At 44.8% G+C, this 17,967-nt stretch overlaps 1 protein-coding gene across 1 annotated transcript in view; it reads right to left on the reverse strand.

Moving 5' to 3' along the window:
* BCHE (butyrylcholinesterase) overlaps window positions 1-17,967 on the reverse strand; it is a 102,870-nt gene that overhangs the window by 6,416 nt on the left and 78,487 nt on the right. The window contains exon 2 of the mRNA XM_015413715.1: window positions 13,843-14,009. Within this exon, the coding sequence (XP_015269201.1) occupies window positions 13,843-14,009 (167 nt within the window). The remainder of the gene's footprint in view (window positions 1-13,842; window positions 14,010-17,967) is intronic.

The raw sequence follows: 17,967 nt of genomic DNA on the forward strand, positions 1-17,967 counted from the left end.
GAGCTAGCTCACAGTTTTTTAGCCTCTGGCTCACACATTTTTGTCTTAGCTCGGGAAGGATGGCTCCAGAGCAAACCAATTTCTGCAGTAGCCAAATTGCTCGCTCACAGCTTTAATGCCAGTAGCTCACAAAGTAGAATTTTTGCTCACAGGACTCCACAGTTTACAGGGAGCATTGGCTGTGACTCAACATTTTTCCATACATGAGTAAACTTCAGTATGGGGAGAAAGTTTATTCTATCCCTTCCCCTGAGGCGAGGAGAGTCCCCATATAAGTGTTAGCTATTTTAGACTGGAGGGTCTCACCTCTCTTTACAAAGGACTCATGGGCCCTCAGTGGTACCCTGACCACTGTTCCCTCTAAGCTGACTTAGTGTGAGCTAGCTCACAGTTTTTTAGCCTCCAGCTCACACATTTTTTTCTTCACTCAGGAAGGAGGGCTCCAGAGCAAACTCATTTATGCAGTAGCCAAATCGCTGGCTCACAGCTTTAATGCCAGTAGCTCGCAGAGTAGAATTTTTGCTCACAAGACTCCACAGCTTAGAGGGAACATTGTTATTTTTGCACTGGAAGGAGGACTAAAAGCCTAGAGGTACTGTAAAATAGGAGAAAGGCGGGGGTGGGAATTAATATATGACATAGAATTTAGATTTTAATTTTTGAAAGAATGTTACTTCAGAGGGAGAGGCTGGTTTGGGGAAGAGCCTGGAAAGTGACATCACAGGAAGAGGTGGGGTTTTGGTGCAGTGTACTGGAAGTGACATCATCAGAAGGGGAAGTGATGTCACAGGAAGTGACGTCACAGGAAGTGACGTCACAGGAAGTGATGTCACAAAAGTCTCCTGGCTCCACCCCCAAAGTCTCCTGGCTCCACCCCCAAAGTCCTCAGATATTTCCGAATTTGGATTTGGCAACCCTAGATTTATCATCAGATCAAGTATTAAACCAAGTCATTCATCAGAGTTTGCTGGCCATCTGCATGCCTAGCACAACAGCATGCACATACACATACAACAACGCATGATTGCCTTTTATGTATGCACATTCTTTATTTCATGCATGGTTTAGCAAAGGACCTTGGGTGTTGTATTTTCTCCATGTAAGTACTTTGCATGTTACTCCCCCAATCACACACACCGTTGTCACTCACAAATGCATCTGGCATTTGAGATATACTGTTGTGGCTACACACACCCTGTGGATATGGTTTGCCCTAATAAAGCTTAGAAAGATCAAGATGGGTAGCCACGTTAGTCTGTCTGTAGCAGCAGAAAAGAGTAAGAGTCCACTAGCACCTTCGAGACTAACAAAATGTGTGGCAAGATATGAACTTGTGTGAGTGATTGACTCCAAAAGCTCATACCCTGCCAGAAATTTTGTTAGTCTTTAAGGTGCTACTGGACTCTTGCTTTTTTCTAAGGCCTAGAAAGGTACACAGGATATTAGAAACAATAGCATTCCTTCTTTCTTTACAGGAGTGCCCGGGTAATGAACATTCATTATATATGGAGGGTTGGATTTTATTTCAACCTGTTCCTCAGGAACATATAGTATTTTATCTTATTCTGCACCAGGTGAGGTCTATTTTACTTCATGTAATAAATCAGGGGCCCCCAACCTTTTTATACTCGTGGGTACCTTTGGAATTCCGACAGAGGGTAGTGGGCAAAATCACAAAATGGCTGCTACAGGAAGCAGAAATCGTCACAAAACAGCTGTCATATGAAGTGGGGCCAACCACAAACCATCAGGGATCAAGGTTATATACAACTCTAATTCTCACTCTTCATAATTTCATGCAGAAACTCAGTTTGACAGGAGGCCTTCTAATCTGCACAGTCAATCAACCAGAATTCCCGCTGGGGAAAAGCCCCATCAAGCACCGCCCAGTTTCTAAAAGCCCTTTGCGGGCTCCGGGAAAGGTGTTAGTGGGCACCATGCAAACCCACGGGCACCACGTTAGGGACCTCTGAAATAGATAACTAGTGTGTGGCAACTTATCAGTGACCACTGAAGGAGGCTTTATAGGTTGAAACATGTATGGTCTGGTGATTATGGAGTTTGTTGTGGTCCTCTGAAAGTGAAATTTATAGAGTTTGGCAACCTTATGTGTATTGTTATTATCCCGTTTGCTATTTTTTCAGGGAGATACCATATCGAGGTGTTATATACATAGCTATTTGTTTAATCCTCTTTTATTGTTTTATATTGCATTAACATTTATGTATAGTGGGGGTTTAAAACAGTTTAAAACATTTTCTGTATTCTGTATTTTTAGCATTCTATTCATTTTAGTTTGCTCTTTCTCAACCGTTTGGTTACAGTGTCACATACTTTTTACCTAACAATGTACGAAAGATGCAAAATGTCAGCATGCTCTCTTGGAGTAGAGGAACAGCTACTTGGACTTAGGTCATATTCTGGTTAGGACACAGTTCAATTGATTAGCTTACTTTGACTAGGATAATAAATGTGCTGGTGGCACATTGACCCTGTACCTGCAAATATCCTGACTGGTAGCTATGATAAATATGGTGTGATGCCTCACTGAGAAAAACATGCCATAGAATTGTGGCTGTAATTAACTTACCAATGAGGATCTTCATGATTTCCCTACCACCATCACTGGACAATTGGTCACCAGGAAAGCTGATGACATTTGAAATATATTATACAAAGAAACAACACACACACACACACTGTTATACCTGGTGGAGATCTGAAAAGGTAAAGGTAAAGGTTCCCTTGCTCGAAAGCCAGTCGAATCCGACTCTAGGGTTGCGGTGCTCATCTCCATTTCAAAGCTGAAGAGCCAGCGCTGTCCGAAGACGTTTCCGTGGTCATGTGGCCGGCATGACTAAACACCAAGGCGTACGGAACGCTGTCACCTTCCCACCGAAGTGGTACCTATTTATCTACTTGCAATTTCTTGCTTTCGAACTGCTAGGTTGGCAGGAGCTGGAACTAGAGACGGGAGCTCACCCTGTCATGCGGCACCCAGGTCTGGAACTGCTGAACTATTGACCTTCCACAGCCTGCAGGTCAGCGTCTTAACTACTTGAGCCACCGCAGCTTGTGGTAGCACTTAAATGAGTATAACTGTAATACGGCAAGATATGAATCCAGTAGCTCCTTAGTCCAACAAGATTTCCAGGCTGTGAGCTTTCAAGAGTTGAAACTTCCTTCACCAGATACTCTTCTTATGTTTCTACTGCAGACCAACATGGATACCCAACTGAACCTCAGTCCTTATAGAGTTTTTCCTGATTGACCTCAACATGTGAATATATAAAACTGCTGTATACTGTAAAGGTAAAGGTAAAGGTTCCCTTGCTCGAAAGCCAGTCGAATCGGACTCTAGGGTTGCGGTGCTCATCTCCGTTTCCAAGCCAAAGAGCCAGCGCTGTCCGAAGACGTTTCCGTGGTCATGTGGCCGGCATGACTAAACACCAAGGCGCACGGAATGCTGTTACCTTCCCACCGAAGTGGTACCTATTTATCTACTTGCAATTTCTTGCTTTCGAACTGCTAGGTTGGCAGGAGCTGGAACTAGAGACGGGAGCTCACTCCGTCATGCGGCAACCTGGGTCTCGAACTGCTGAACTACTGACCTTCCACAGCCTGTAGTTCAGCGTCTTAACCACTTGAGCCACCGCAGCCGTATACTGAGTCATATATAAATATATAAAATTGCCATATATGAGTCATATATAAATATATAAAATTGCCTTATACTGAGTCATACCACTGGTCCTTGTAGTTCAGTATTGTTTGCTTTTATTGGGGGAGGCCCCTCAGCATCTCAAATGGAGAAAGGTCTCTCAAAACATGCTACCTGAGGTCTCACTGGAGATGGCAAGGACCAAACTTGGGACTTTATGCATACAAAGCTCATTCTCAGCCATCAAGCCACAGCTCCTCCTCATTTGTACAATCGTGCTTTTCATTCCAGGCTTGTGTGCATATCCTAAGGCTTGTCTTGCCTTATCTTTGCTACTATTTTATAAGACATAACTATTTTACTAGATACTTTGCATGTTACTCAGTAGTGTAATTGGTTGGGATTAGTTTCAACTTTTAACACTACTTGATTGCTGGTTATTAATAAATGCTAGTGAATATATGGTGGGTTTTAAGTAATGTTGATTGTAACTATGTTGGTTTCATACTGCTGTTTTCATGGTGCTGACATTTTGAGGCTTTGTAGAACTGAAAATCCATATGGTCAAAGCGATGGTATTCCCAGTAGTCATGTATGGCTGTGAGAGTTGGACCATAAGGAAGGTCAAGCACCAAAGAATAGATGCTTTTAAATTATGGTGCTGGAGAAGACTCTTGAGAGACCCTTGGACCGCAAGGAGATCACATCAGTCAATCCTAAAAGAAATCAACCCTGACTGTTCTCTGGAAGGCCAGATACTGAAGCTGAAGCTCAAATACTTTGGCCACCAAATAAGAATGGAGCACTCACTAGGGAAGACCCTGATGCTGGGAATGATTGAAGGTAAAAGAAGGGGACAGCAAAGGATGAGATGGTTAGACAGTGTTATTGATTCAACAAACATGAAATTGAGCAAACTCCGGAGGATGGCGGAAGACAGGAGGGCCATGGGGTCGCGAAGAGTCAGACTTGACTGTGCAACTGAACAACAACAACAAGAATCAGAAGTTTTGTGTTCTTAATGTATTATACCACCTTCTGGGTCCAAGTTTATATGATACCTACCGGTGCTGTGTCTGTTATGGTCCCAATCAAGCCCACACTTTTTCCTCCAGAAAAAATGTACTAAATTCAATATGAGTATACATTAGAAAATTATTTATATAAAGATTATTTGATCTCCTGCACAGACAGAAGTATACTTTTTCTGGTACTTTGATAAGAAATAGGAAGCTGATCTTTGGTAAAAACATAATACAACACCCGGAAAAAGTCTGAAAATGGGACAGCTTTATCTCTTTAAAAAAAATTTCCCTGAAAAAGCAAACAGAGGAGGCTTACCTCACAATGGATGCCAGCACTGCAGCTCACGAGCACATATGAGACAGAACATTGTGCTGAGGCAGTTTCCCCTTTAATGTGCTAAAAACAGCCTCTGACAGTTGGGAGACATTTGCAGTAAGAGTCAGGAATCCAAGTCTAACAATGAGAAAGGCCATATATGGGCAGGACTTTTCCTTTCATACAGTATGTTCAGAGGTGGCAAGGAGGGAATTCCAGGGACAGCCAGAAAAGTATCTCCATCTGCAGGATGACAGCTGTATTTAATATTGTATCTATGGATTTAAGATGTAGGCCTCATTGACTCACGGGAGCAGCAAATTGTTTTTGGTACCACCACAACAGACTAAAAGCTGACATTTTATGAACTGATAGACCAATACCCTCCATTAACTAGGAAACTCAGAGAATTGGATGTTTTTGTATCTCTCAGTTGGAATACAAGACTCAACTCCTGCTTCATGGATCATTCAGCATTCCAACAGAGAGACCCCAGAGTCACATCTATACCTGAAAGAAGGGATGTGGGTAGGCTTACCCGTTCCCGGCTGGGGAAATTCCTGGAGATTTGGGGGTGGATACTGGGGAGGGGAGGGACCTCTGCAGAGTATAATGACACATGGTCCACTCTACAAAGCAGACATTTTCTCCAGAGGAACTGGTCCCTGTAATCTGGGACTATAGTTGTAATTTCAGCCCCCCTCCCCACCTGCATACCCCCAATAACAGTTACTGGCCCACCTTCTAGTGTTGTCTGTTTACGTGTTTTAATTAAGGACATAAGGACATAAGAGAAGCCAATGTTAGATCAGGCCAATGGCCCATCCAGTCCAACATTCTGTCACACAGTGGCCAAAAATACCAGGTGCCATCAGGAGGTCCATCAGTGGAGCCAGGACATTAGAAGCCCTCCCTCTGTTGCCCCCCTCGAGCACCAAGAATACAGAGCATCACTTGCCCCAGACTGAGTGTTACTATCTATACCTTGTGGCTGATAGCCACTGATGGACCTCTTGAAAATTGAATTATTTTATAATTTTAACGGTATTTTAATTGCTTAAAGGTTATATATTTTTTATGTTCAGTGCCTTGTGGACTTTGCTTGGTTTGTAAGGTGGCATCACAATGTTAAAAGGGTCAAGCTAACCTCAACACACACACACACACACACACACGGTCTAAAGATCAGACTACATGGAACATCAACATGGGCTTTACATAAGCTATGATCATTTTACGTACAGAGTTGATGATTTCACATAGACAGTTGATCAAAATATCAAATGACCAACAGGACCGTACACATTTCGGCTTCAAGGGCCTTCCTCAGTGGTCAGTAATACTATTATAAAGAAACAGACATCCAGAAGTAAATATATATATATCAATTGAAGCCAGGTGTTGCTTCCTCATATGTTGTGTGGTTGCTGAAATTTTATGAAGTAGGCCATGGATAACTTCTCATGGTGACTGCACATTAGAACATAAGAACGTAAGAGAAGCCAATGTTGGATCAGGCCAATGGCCCATCCAGTCCAACACTGTCACACAGTGGTCAACAATACCAAGTGCCACCAGGAGGTCCATCAGTGGGGCCAAGGCACTAGAAGCTCTCCCACTGTTGCCCCCCACAAGCACCAAGAATACAGAGCATCACTGGGGAGGGGAGCACAACAAAATATTCAATGATATAATAATCTGGTATAATATTTCCTATTCTCTGGATGTGTGTGTCCATCAATGATATCATAGTATTATTGACCACTGAGAACGGCCCTTGAGGCTGAAATGCATATGGTCCTATTGGTCATTTGATATTTTGATCAACTGTGTATATGAAATGATCAGCTCTGTATGTAAAATGATTATAGTCTATGTAAAGCTCATGTTGATATTCTATGTAGTCTGATCTTAAGACCATTTGTTTTAATGTTTTTAATCTTTGCCATTATGTACATCAGATAGCTAGCTAGCTAGCTAGATAGATGATAGATGATGATGATAGATAGATAGATGATAGATGATAGATAGATAGATAGATGATAGATAGATGATAGATAGATAGATAGATAGATAGATAGATAGATATATGCAAGAAGAGGGATGCAATACTCGCGGGGGGTATTCCCCCCGGCTCCCAGTCTGCAGAAGCAGGAGGACCTCAGGGCTGAGGAGGAAGCAGCCACAGGTAAGTCCCCCCCCCTGACTCTGTCGCGATGCCTGAGCAGCTGGAAGCTGCTGGGCCCGCCAATCTCCTCCCCCTCAGCTCCGCTGCCGATCTCCCCCCCCAGGTCTACCGCCGATCTCTTCCCCCCTGGCTCCAGCGGCAAGGCCTGAACAGCTTCCAGCCATCAGGCCACCAATCTCTCCCCCCAGCTCCGCCGCCGATCTCTCTCTCCCCTGGCTCCGGCGACGAGGCCTGAGTTGCTTCCAGCCGCCCGGCCCATCGATCTCCTCTCCCCAGCTTTGCTGCTGATCTCTTCCCCCCCAGCTCTGGCAGTGAGGCCTGTTGATCTCTCATCCCCCTCCACTCTGGTGGCGAGGGCTGAGTGGCTTCCAGCCACTGGCCACCGCAGAGTTCCCTGAGCGCTCTTTTACTTTTGGGGGATTTAAGAATCTCCCCTATAGTTTTTTATAGATTTCAGATTTTTCTGCACATCTGGTGATTGCCCTAAATGTGCAGGAAAATCTCTTTACCCCCTAGGTGCCCCCGATGTGTCGATTTAGATATCGACACACAGGGGGCACCTTGGCTATTAGTATATAGACAAGTGGAGACCCGCAAGAAAGTTGTGGGATGGTTATCTCATTTGTCACACCTTTGCTTCCTCTCCTTACCCCCTACCTCTCTCACACTATTTCTCCCCTCTGCGCCCCTTTTCTTACTCTCTATTTCTCCTCCATGCATGTGACTTCCTCTCTCTTTCTGACCTGTCATCTTTCTCTTTGCTTTTCTGCCTCCCCACTTCATCACTCTTTCTCTCTCTTTCTGCCCCCACCCCATCATTCTTTCCTTCTGCCCCCATCACTCTCCCAGCCTCCTGCCTGCTTCCTCCCCCACTCCACAGAGCATCAGCAGCAGTGGTGGCAGTGCTCCTAGCCACCCACCAGCTTCCTCTCCCCCCACAGCAGCAGTGCAAGCGGTCTGGGAATCACAATGGATCTCCCAGCTACAGAGATCAATTCACCTTAGTGCTGCCAGCTTCAGGTTGTGAAATTCCTGGAGATTTGGGGGTGGAGCCTTGGGACAGTGAAGCTTGTGGTGGCAAGCAGCCTCAGTAGGATATGATGCCATAGACTCAACCCTCCAAAACAGCCATTTTATCCAGGGAAACTGATCTCTGTCACCTGGACAACAGTTGTAATTCTGGGTGATCTCCAGTCCTCACCTGGAGGCTAGCAATGGTGGTTCTCATGGAGGAAATGGCTGGAATGTGGAGTCTATGACCAGTCCAAAGTTCCTCCCCTCCTCAAATCCCACCCTCTCCAGGCTCCACCCCTCAAATGTCCAGGAATATCCCAACCTGGAATTGGCAATCCTATTTCCTTCCCAGCCAATCATCAACCTATCTTTATCTGCCCCACTGACTTCAGGTTTCCATCTCCCACCACCACCTGCAGCCTCTACCCTGCCCTGCTGATGAACGGTAGCAAGCAGCCGAGGCTAGGTGAGTCATGCAAATCAGGGGGGACCTGGCAACCCTAGACTACTGCCAGACCTAGAGTTGCCAACCTCCAAATGGGACCTGGAGACCCCCAGAATTACTACTGGATTCTAGACAGCAGAGGTCTGTCTCCCTGCAGAAAATGGCGGCTTTGGAGGGTGGACTCTGTGGCATTATACCCAGCTAAGGCCTCTCCCTTCCCAAACCCAGCCCTCCTTAGAGTTCACCACAAAATCTCTAGAAATCCCTCAGCCTGGCACTGGCAACTCTTGTGAGGCCTGGCCCCAAGGCTCCCTCCCTGAAAGGCCAAAATAGGCCTGAAAAGGGCCCTTCCTTCACCCTTTTACTGACAAAGCCAGTTAGAAGCCCCCTCCCCAAACATTCTAATCTCTCACCATTGATGCCTGAAGCAGATCCGTGCACAGGCCATTTCAAAAGGTTTTTGGGGGAATTCAGCCATCCCTGAAGGGATTTTTTTAGTTTTTGGATTTTTCTACAAACCCAGGAAGTCTACTGACTATGTAGGAAAAGCTGTTGGGAAGAGTGAGCCCCCTGTTGGTGGAAATAAGTATCTGCACACAAAAAACCCTCTGGAAAATAGTATAAGGATATAGATATATATAGATACACACACACACACATTTTGATAATATTTATTTTGAGGTTAGCTTGACCCTTTTAACATTGTCGGTATACTTTGGGTTCAGTTTGACTTTCCCTTTTTCATTCTTTGAAAGATGGCATGAACATATTTTAAATAAAAAAATAAATAAACTCTTGGGATGGGAGTTTCCCCTTTTCATACAACATCCTTTGATTCAAAAGCAGCCTATCTATGGTTGTGTACACAAAAACACGCTTTTCCCATGTTACATCAATCAGTCTTCTAGCAGATTTAAATCTGTCAGTATCCGCCCCCGCAATGTGCAAGATGATCTCACTAGTCTATTAACTAATGAAGAAGATTATCTATCAGTTTTGTCACAGAACATTTGGTAATACACAGTGTATTCGTACATCGGCGGCAGCATCTAAACAGATGGTACCTGAAGTGATTATTTCTGTGAGTAATGCCTGATGATCAAAAGGAACATTTCGTCAAATTCACGATTTACCTACTTTTTGCCTGAAAAGGATTCAGATTCACACGAAACCTATTCGCAGAGGCGAAGTGATGGTTAAAAGAAATCCCCTCCATATCCTACATAGAATAAGATGTCATGCTGAGAGGAATAACATCTCTCTAACATCAAATGAGAAACAATTTGTCAGCTGAAGAGTATTGTGTTCTATGAAAACTTATGTATGTAGGTACTTGAAGACCCAGCCAACCAAATCCTGCATATTTGTAAAGATATTTTTTAAAAATTAATATAATGATATTTTTAAAAAGAGACACGTTTTTAAAGCAAACCTGTAAAAGAATTCAAGCAAAAATTATTAAAAATTAAGCTGATGATGGTGGCCTTGATCCAGGTCTAGGGCCTGCAAAAATGCTTATGCATCTCAAGACAGTGCTGTGGTCCACTGCCTCTAATGATGAAGGTTCCATCTGACTTGGTATAGTTAATATCTGCAGACAGATTTATCTTCCATGTGTTTGTCTAAGACTTTAAAAATATCTAAGCCAGTGGCCTTCAGCACACAAACAGAATCCTTCTTTACTCCATGAGTAATTAAATTGTGTGATTTACTGCCCATAGATGTAGTGAGGGCCACAAGCATAGAGGATTTTAAAAGGAAATTAGTGCAGATTCATGGAGCGACAGATCCATCAATAGCCATAGGTCATGGTGAACCCTCTATCCCTCCTTGGAGACTGCCCACTTCAGACCTGCTGTTTCTAATCTGTGTTGTTGCTTCTTACTTGCCTGTTTGAAAGGGAGCAGTGAGCAGATCAAAGAGAAGAAGCAGTTACTACTGAGTGTCTCACAGGCTGAGTTTAGACTGGCAGTTTGGCCCGATATAGGCACATTTCACAAATGGATTAAAGGGGCCGGTTCACACAGCCACAGCTGTCAGGCGTTCCCCAGCCACACTCAACACGTCCTATGATGATTCCCTACCGAATTTTAAAAAGTACCAGGTGAAAGGGGTAGCAAAACCCTGGAGGCCGCGTTGATCCTGCTTCCCGGAAGTGTGCATGCTAAAAGCCGCAAAGAAGCCGCATTGCTGTGCCTATGTGCATAGGCGTGTGTCGCCGGAGTGAAAAACAGCCACTTACAGCCACGCCTCTGCCAGGGGCAGGCCAACAGTGTGAACGCTCCCTTGCGCCTCCTCCCCGGTATGCTCCCACATCAGTAGGCGTAGTGCAACCGGGAATCCCCGGCACAACTTGGTCCGGGACTTTTTGCCCCGCCTCCCTCGCACTTCATACTGCCAGAGTCTGTCCTCAGCCACACACTCTCTGAATGGTAGAAAGAGAGGATATATTAGTGGGCAGCAGCAAGACAATGCACCTTCTCAAGGAGGGGAAATGCATTGAAACCATCAGGCAGAATTGTTCTCCAACACCTGGACCTCACAACATGTTGCTAGTATCGCACAATGACTTTCAGACAAGACCTTCAGGCCTTGCTGCTGTTATACCATAGACTGTCAAATTCGTATGCTTCATGTTTTGGGTTTTCTATGGTCAGTCTCTTTTGCATGCAGAAAGTCCCAGGTCTAATTACTGGCATCTCCCATTAAAAGGATCAGGTAGTAGGTAGCATAGAGAAAGCTCTACCTGCCAATCAGAGTTCACAGCACTGATTTATTTATTTATTTCTACAGGTTTGACTCAGTATAGGACAGCTGCGTGTAGCCTCATCATCCCTCTTGGGTTGCTGATATTTAATAGTATAAGCTGATATAAATCTGAGAACTGCTTATGCCATCTTTCCTTGATGGATACTAGGGTTTCCCGATCCCCCCATGACACCGACAGGACATGGGGTTTAGGGCTGCCAGATTCAGGTCGGAAAACTGGGGATTTGGGGGTGGAGCCTGGGGAGGACAGGGACTTCAGTGGGATACAATGCCATACAGTCCACTCTCCAAAGCATCCATTTTCCCCAGAGAAGCTGATCTCTGTAGTCTGGAGATGAGCTGTAACTCTGGGGGATCCCCATGACCAATGCTCCCTCTAAGCTGTGGAGTCCTGTGAGCAAAAATTCTACTTTGTGAGCGACTGGTGCTAAAGTTGTGGGTGAGTGATTTGGCTACTGCATAAATTAGTTTGCTCTGGAGCCATCCTTCTGTCAGGTAGCCCTGTCATGGATCTGGAATGTGGAGGGGTGCATTCCTCCTTGTTCTCAGCTCTTCCCTGTCCGGCTACTGTGTGCTATCTCTGGCTTGACCTTGTAGTCTCCAGCTGCATTTACTCTGCTGAGAAAGTAACGGCTTTCCGCTGTGCCCGCTTGCTTGTTTTTGCCGCGCGCACGAACTATAGTCATTGGCTTCAGCTCAATGGGAGGGATGTTTGATTTCACTATAAGTCAGAGGCCTTTGTACTGATGGCCATTCCTGACACAAGCTGTATACTTGTTCTTTATTACTGGAATCACTAATAAAGCAGTTATCTTCTTCTGAAGCCCTGTGTGGTGTGACCTGCCTAAGGTCCCTGACACCTTCCTGAGCTAAGACAAAAATCTGTGAGCTGGAGGCTAAAAAACTGTGAGCTAGCTCACACTAACCCAGTTTAGAGGGAACACTGCCCATGACCCACCTGATGGCTGGCATCTCTACTGGATACCTGTGATTACACAGAATGTGCCATAGTTTACATTAACTCCAGATGATCATTCAGAATTTTGGTTTGCCTAAACAAATGTTAGCTTCACACCATCACTCTATGGCCAGGGAGGATGGTGTGGGGAAAGAAACCAGGAATAAACTAGGATGTCTATATTCAAAAATCAAATATAACTACAGCTTCTAACCATGGTTTCATAAGCCGGTTTCATGGCTCCTAACCAGAGGTCATTTTGGGGGGGGAACACTGTTCCCCCGGGTGAGGTACCGGGGGGCGGGGCACATGACGAAGCCCCTCCCCCTGCTTCTGGCCGCCCCGCTTCCGGCCCTCATTCAGCCAGTAGGAGGCAGGAGAAGAGGGAGGGTAAGTTGCTTCCTCCCTGCCTCTCCCCATCCCTGCATGCCTGGGGCCAGGGAGGGCCTTCGCGGGGCTTCCTTGCACTCCTGCTGGCCTTGCAGGTCCACCGCCGGGCCCCTCATGGGGCTCGGCAGTGGAGCTGCAAGGCCAGTGGTGGCGGCCGGGACCATTGGGTGCGGGGTGTGTGGCCTTATGACACATTTCCGGTGATGTCAGGGGGTGTGGCATTATGACACACTTCCGGTGATGTCAGGGGGTGTGGCATATGCTAATGAGTTATGCTAATGAGTTCCCCTAGCTCTTTTTCTACGAAATGACCCCTGCTCCTAACTAACCATATTTACTGAAGTGGCCTGAGGCCCATTTAGTTTTGAGCAATGTTTGAACTGAGCCAATGAGTAATGGATCCACTTCTTATATTAGACCACTCAGTGTTGAATTGTTTGTGATATTCTTGGTCCCCTTTGGAAAATGTACAAAGAATGTCCTTTTTTTCTATGTTCTTTTAGAGAGTCCATTGTTGGTTCCCTAAAGGTGCACTGGAGTGAGTCTGAAATCATTATAAAGGGAAACCTGTAATTAATTCAAATTGTGATTTAATTGTGGAGAAGAACCAGCATGTTCCATGTATCCCTACCTCCAATCTTAAACTTCTTTGTTAGGAGGAAAGTCCCACTGAACTTTAGTAGGACATACTTTCAAAGGAATTCTTCTCACTTCCCAATTTGATTCTCCTGGAACTGAGATCACTGGTGCTTTTGCTCAGCCCATTTCCAGGGAGTGCTGACAGAGGATGTTCTTTCCAAGCAGATTGCAGTCAGATACTAAACAACCAACAGAATCAGAATAAGCCTGAAGAGAGAATGTGAAACACGTACAAAACTGTATCGTACATAAATTAATAGATAACCTTCTCATTTAAGTGATGTTGGATGTCTTTCTGGAAGGACTTCTGGATTTAATTTTACACAAACGGTTCTTACGCTTAAAAACCCTGAAATTGAAATTAAAATTTAGTAGCAGCAAAGTGACCTTGTATTAACCAATTTACTGTACATACATACATTTACCACAAAAATTACCTGTCATCTCCAGGACTTCTGGAAAAAATATATCCCAGAATCGACACTGCTGGGCACGTAATTTCCTACGAATCTTTGAAGCTTCTGTGCTTAATGTTAAGTATTTTTGTTCAGTGCGGGTGAAGACTGGCCATCTTGTCCCATTAATCTGAGTCCCATTGGGTGTTCTAAAGGATTAAAGAGACGCATTAGATCCCTCATGGGAAATTACTGGTGAACATCAGTAGTGTAAAATTATTCTGTTGAAAAGTTATTTTATTTCAAAGACGGGTAGGTTTGCATGGAATTACCTCAGTAGTTTGGAAAGTAGGTAGGAATAAATATCAACAGCTTAAACTTTAAATGGGACCATAGCACAAAGTTTAATTAAAAATACAGCAATACGCAGTGGATTTTTAAAGGCTCTAAGAGGAGAAAACACACGCACACACACCCCTTAATAAGATCAACTTTCATCAATTCCGTGTGATGAACTCATGAGGTCAGGGAGAAAATGTAGTCTTGTGGATAACATTCAGTCACTTGGATTGCCCAAAGTACTTAATAAGAATGCTAATGCGTAATTCAAATATGCAAGAATATTGTATTGATTTTTTAGACAGACAGCCTTGCAAAGGTGTACACTCATGTTAGTGAAACAAATCAAAAGCATATCCCAATTAAAAATATGCTGAAAGAAGTATCGGGTTCCTAATAGGGAAAAAATAAATCAATTGGTAGTGGGAAACAGTGTGATGTCGTGGGCAGTTGCATTGCTGTCAAGAAAATCAACTAGTTAAAGCTGTCCTGATTCACATGTGTGGGTTCATCATGTTGATGACCCAAATACATGGATGGGTTCCAGTGGCACTGAGAAATGTCCTGGTTGAGAGCTATGTGACCCCTTCTGTGGATTATAGAATTCTAGACTGTAACATTTAGGATTTCAGATAAACAAGAAAGAGGACCCGCGAAACTCACGGGGGGAGGAGCTGGGGAGCTCCACACTGAAAAGGCGGCGGCGGAAGAAACAGAAGCAGAAGTTCCCCGTCTCCTCCACCACCCCTCTCAACTACCTCCCCCCAGCCTCTTCCCCCCCCGCTCCGAGCAACCTCGAAGTGTGGCCTGCGCCGGTCTCCCTCCCTCCCGTTGCCACCGCTGGGCCTCACCTGTCGGTCATTCCTGTCCGCCCGCACTGAAGCGGGAACATCTGGTAAGGCTCGCCGCTCTCCCCCGTCCAAAGCGCCGGTTCCCCCTCCCGCTCCAGTTTCCCCCCCCCAGCCTGGCTGGTCTCTCCCTGCCTGGCCGCCTTCCCAGCCTTGTCCTGGCCTCCCGTCGCGTGTTGCCGCCCGTCGTTTGCAGAGCGTTCCCTGCGCATGCGCAGGGAACGCTCTGTAACTTTTGGGGGGATTTAAATATCCCCCGATATGTTTTCAAAGTTTTTCGATTTTTGTGCACACGTGGGGACCGCCCCACAAGTGCACAAACCTCTCCCTGCCCCCCAGGTGGCCCCAGAGCACGGATTTAGATATCCGCACGCACGGGGCCACTTCAGTATTAGTATATAGATAGGATCTGATTTTGGTGTGGATCTTACCACTGCTCCACTAAGCAAAGTTTGAAGATTTCCTGCAACCTAAGGAGACTTAATCCAATGGAACAGCCACACATGTTGGAGGAATGAAATGATACAACCCTGAAATGGTAGAATAGGGAGTACCACTTCAGGTGGACAGAGTAATATTTGCAATGTTCTGAAATATATATATTTTGGGTTAGGGTTAGCCCCATTTGGTGTAGTGGTTAAGAGTGCAGACTCTACTTTGGGAGAAACGGATTTGATTCCCCACTCCTCCACATGCAGCTGCTGGTGTGACCTTGGGTCAGTCACAAGTTCTCTCAGAGCTGTTCTCTCACAAGCAGTCCTTGAAAGAGCTTTCTCAGCGCCACCTACCTCACAGGGTGTCTGTTGAGGGGAGGGGAAGGGAAAGAAGATTGTAAGCCACTCTGAGACTCTGAGCAAAGGGTACGGTATAAATCCAATCTCCTCCTCCTCCTCCTCTTTTTCTGTTTGAATACTGTGCTGTTTTTCAGTTTACAAAGAATTATAAACAGAGAGAAACTTGGAACACTGAAATCGCTCACTTGCAGTCTGAAGTAGTACAGTTGATTCTATTATTACCTCGATATTCTCCTACCCTATTGTTCTGCTGGTGTAGACCAGAACTTAGTAATGTCTGAAAGGCTGGAATCACAAGGCTAGTTTGTATGGAGCCTTTCCACCTAATCATTGCCTGGACAGGAAGGGAGAAAAACAATTGGATAGAAAGGACCACAGGGCCCCTTTGATTCTGGCCCTTTGAAGGGTACATGGAATTCCACACTGGTAACATATGAAGAAAGAGGCTGATTTCTCACTAGAGGTGCCTCGATGTTGCGCCGCCGTTTGCCCTGATACTATTGGTCAATTTCATACCTGAAGCTGCGGGGCTGCATTTTGACTCGTGGCTCCGCCCGATTTCCCCCGCAGTTTCGTGATCCTGTTTTTTGAGCTCTAGTGCGAAATCAGCCAGAGTGTTAACAACTTGAGGTTCAGCAAAGACTAATCCTACTAAATTAGTAAAGGATCTGTCCTATAAACCAATCCTGTGTATGTCTCCTCAGAAGCAAGTCCCACTGAGACTTCCTCATGGGAATATATGCCTAAAACTGAAGTCTTAAACTCTTGCCTGCCTCTATTATTTCACACTCTTCCTCCAAGGGGCTCAGTGTTGATACACTGTTCTCCCCAAAATCACTGTGGGACCTTCATAGATTAATGGGAATTTGAACCTGGGTCTCCCGGATTCTAGTCTGTCCTTCTACACTGGCTCTCACATTCACTCTTCCGGCAACGTCATGTGTGTATGAATAGGAATGACATAGCCCTGACCTGGATAACCCAGGCTAGCCCAACCACATCAGATCTCAGAAGCTAAACAGGGTCAGCCCTGGTTAGTACTCAGATGGAAGACCACCAAGGAAGTCCAGGAAACTCTACAGGGTCACTGTAAATTAGCTGCGACTTGACAGCCCTTTCCAGAAATGACATAACCACTTTTCTTCAACTCTAGAAATCCTTTCCTCCCGACATTTCCAAGTGCCTAAGATTTATGGTATTCTTAATACTCTGCTTTGGAGGATAGAAATTAATTGCTGTATATCAGTATAAATCTAGCATCTTCATTTCGGTATACAACAATGAGAGGAAGGATTAGAGTTCAATTTATTTTATTTCCTTCTTTTTAAAAACATCAGCTTCTTTTCTGGGCAAGACTCTGAATCATAGTGAAATGATCAAAATCACAAGGCAGATTTTACAAAGCAAAGCCCTGCCTTTGGGAGAAGTGTGCTTTCTTCTAGATGTTTATACAGTGTTCTAACTAGTATTTAAAAGGGACAAGGAGGCGGAAAGGAGAAACAGTAGAAGTCCTGCAAATGTCAAGATAATATGAACCATTTGGTGTCTTCACCAGGATTTCCATCCAGGATAACCAGCCATGAAAATCTTGACTCTGTGGGGATTTAGGGCTGTTTACAATAGTAGAAGCAGAGGTCAAGACTGGCCATTTGAGGAAAGATCAGAGAACTGCAATTGTTTACTTCAGGGTGTTTCCCCCCTGTTCTTCAGTGGCATGATTGTTAATGAATGCTACATTTAGCAGCTGAATGGCCTCAATAAAAGGGAATTGGCTCTGAGGTTCACCTTAAGCTGAGGAAAATTCTCAGTAGCCGGGACACAGTTTGAGACAAATAGTTTGATTTGTACAAGGGCTGGAATTGTCGTATCACGATTCTGCAACAACAAAGATGCTGCAGCTAAATGTTTTAAAGGAGTAAACAACCAGCCAATGCTAAAACAAAAAGAACACCAGCTGTTCTTGCTACAGGCCACTGGCTGGATGCCTAGAATATCTCAGCTCTGTGTAGTGACTACCCAGATGTCGCCGTGGAAAGTAACTTTTCCATTTCAGCTGCTACTGCATTTTGTGATGGCTCCAATAACTGGGGAGAGCTCTGAATACAGATTTGCATATTTTGCCCCCAGTCTATTTCAAACTGAGCTCAAACACCTTCAGAGATAAGACACAATTAGAAATGGACATC

Source organism: Gekko japonicus, unplaced genomic scaffold (genome assembly GCF_001447785.1).
Source record: "Gekko japonicus isolate JY-2015 unplaced genomic scaffold, Gekko_japonicus_V1.1 scaffold616, whole genome shotgun sequence".
In the NCBI taxonomy this organism is placed as follows: domain Eukaryota; kingdom Metazoa; phylum Chordata; class Lepidosauria; order Squamata; family Gekkonidae; genus Gekko; species Gekko japonicus.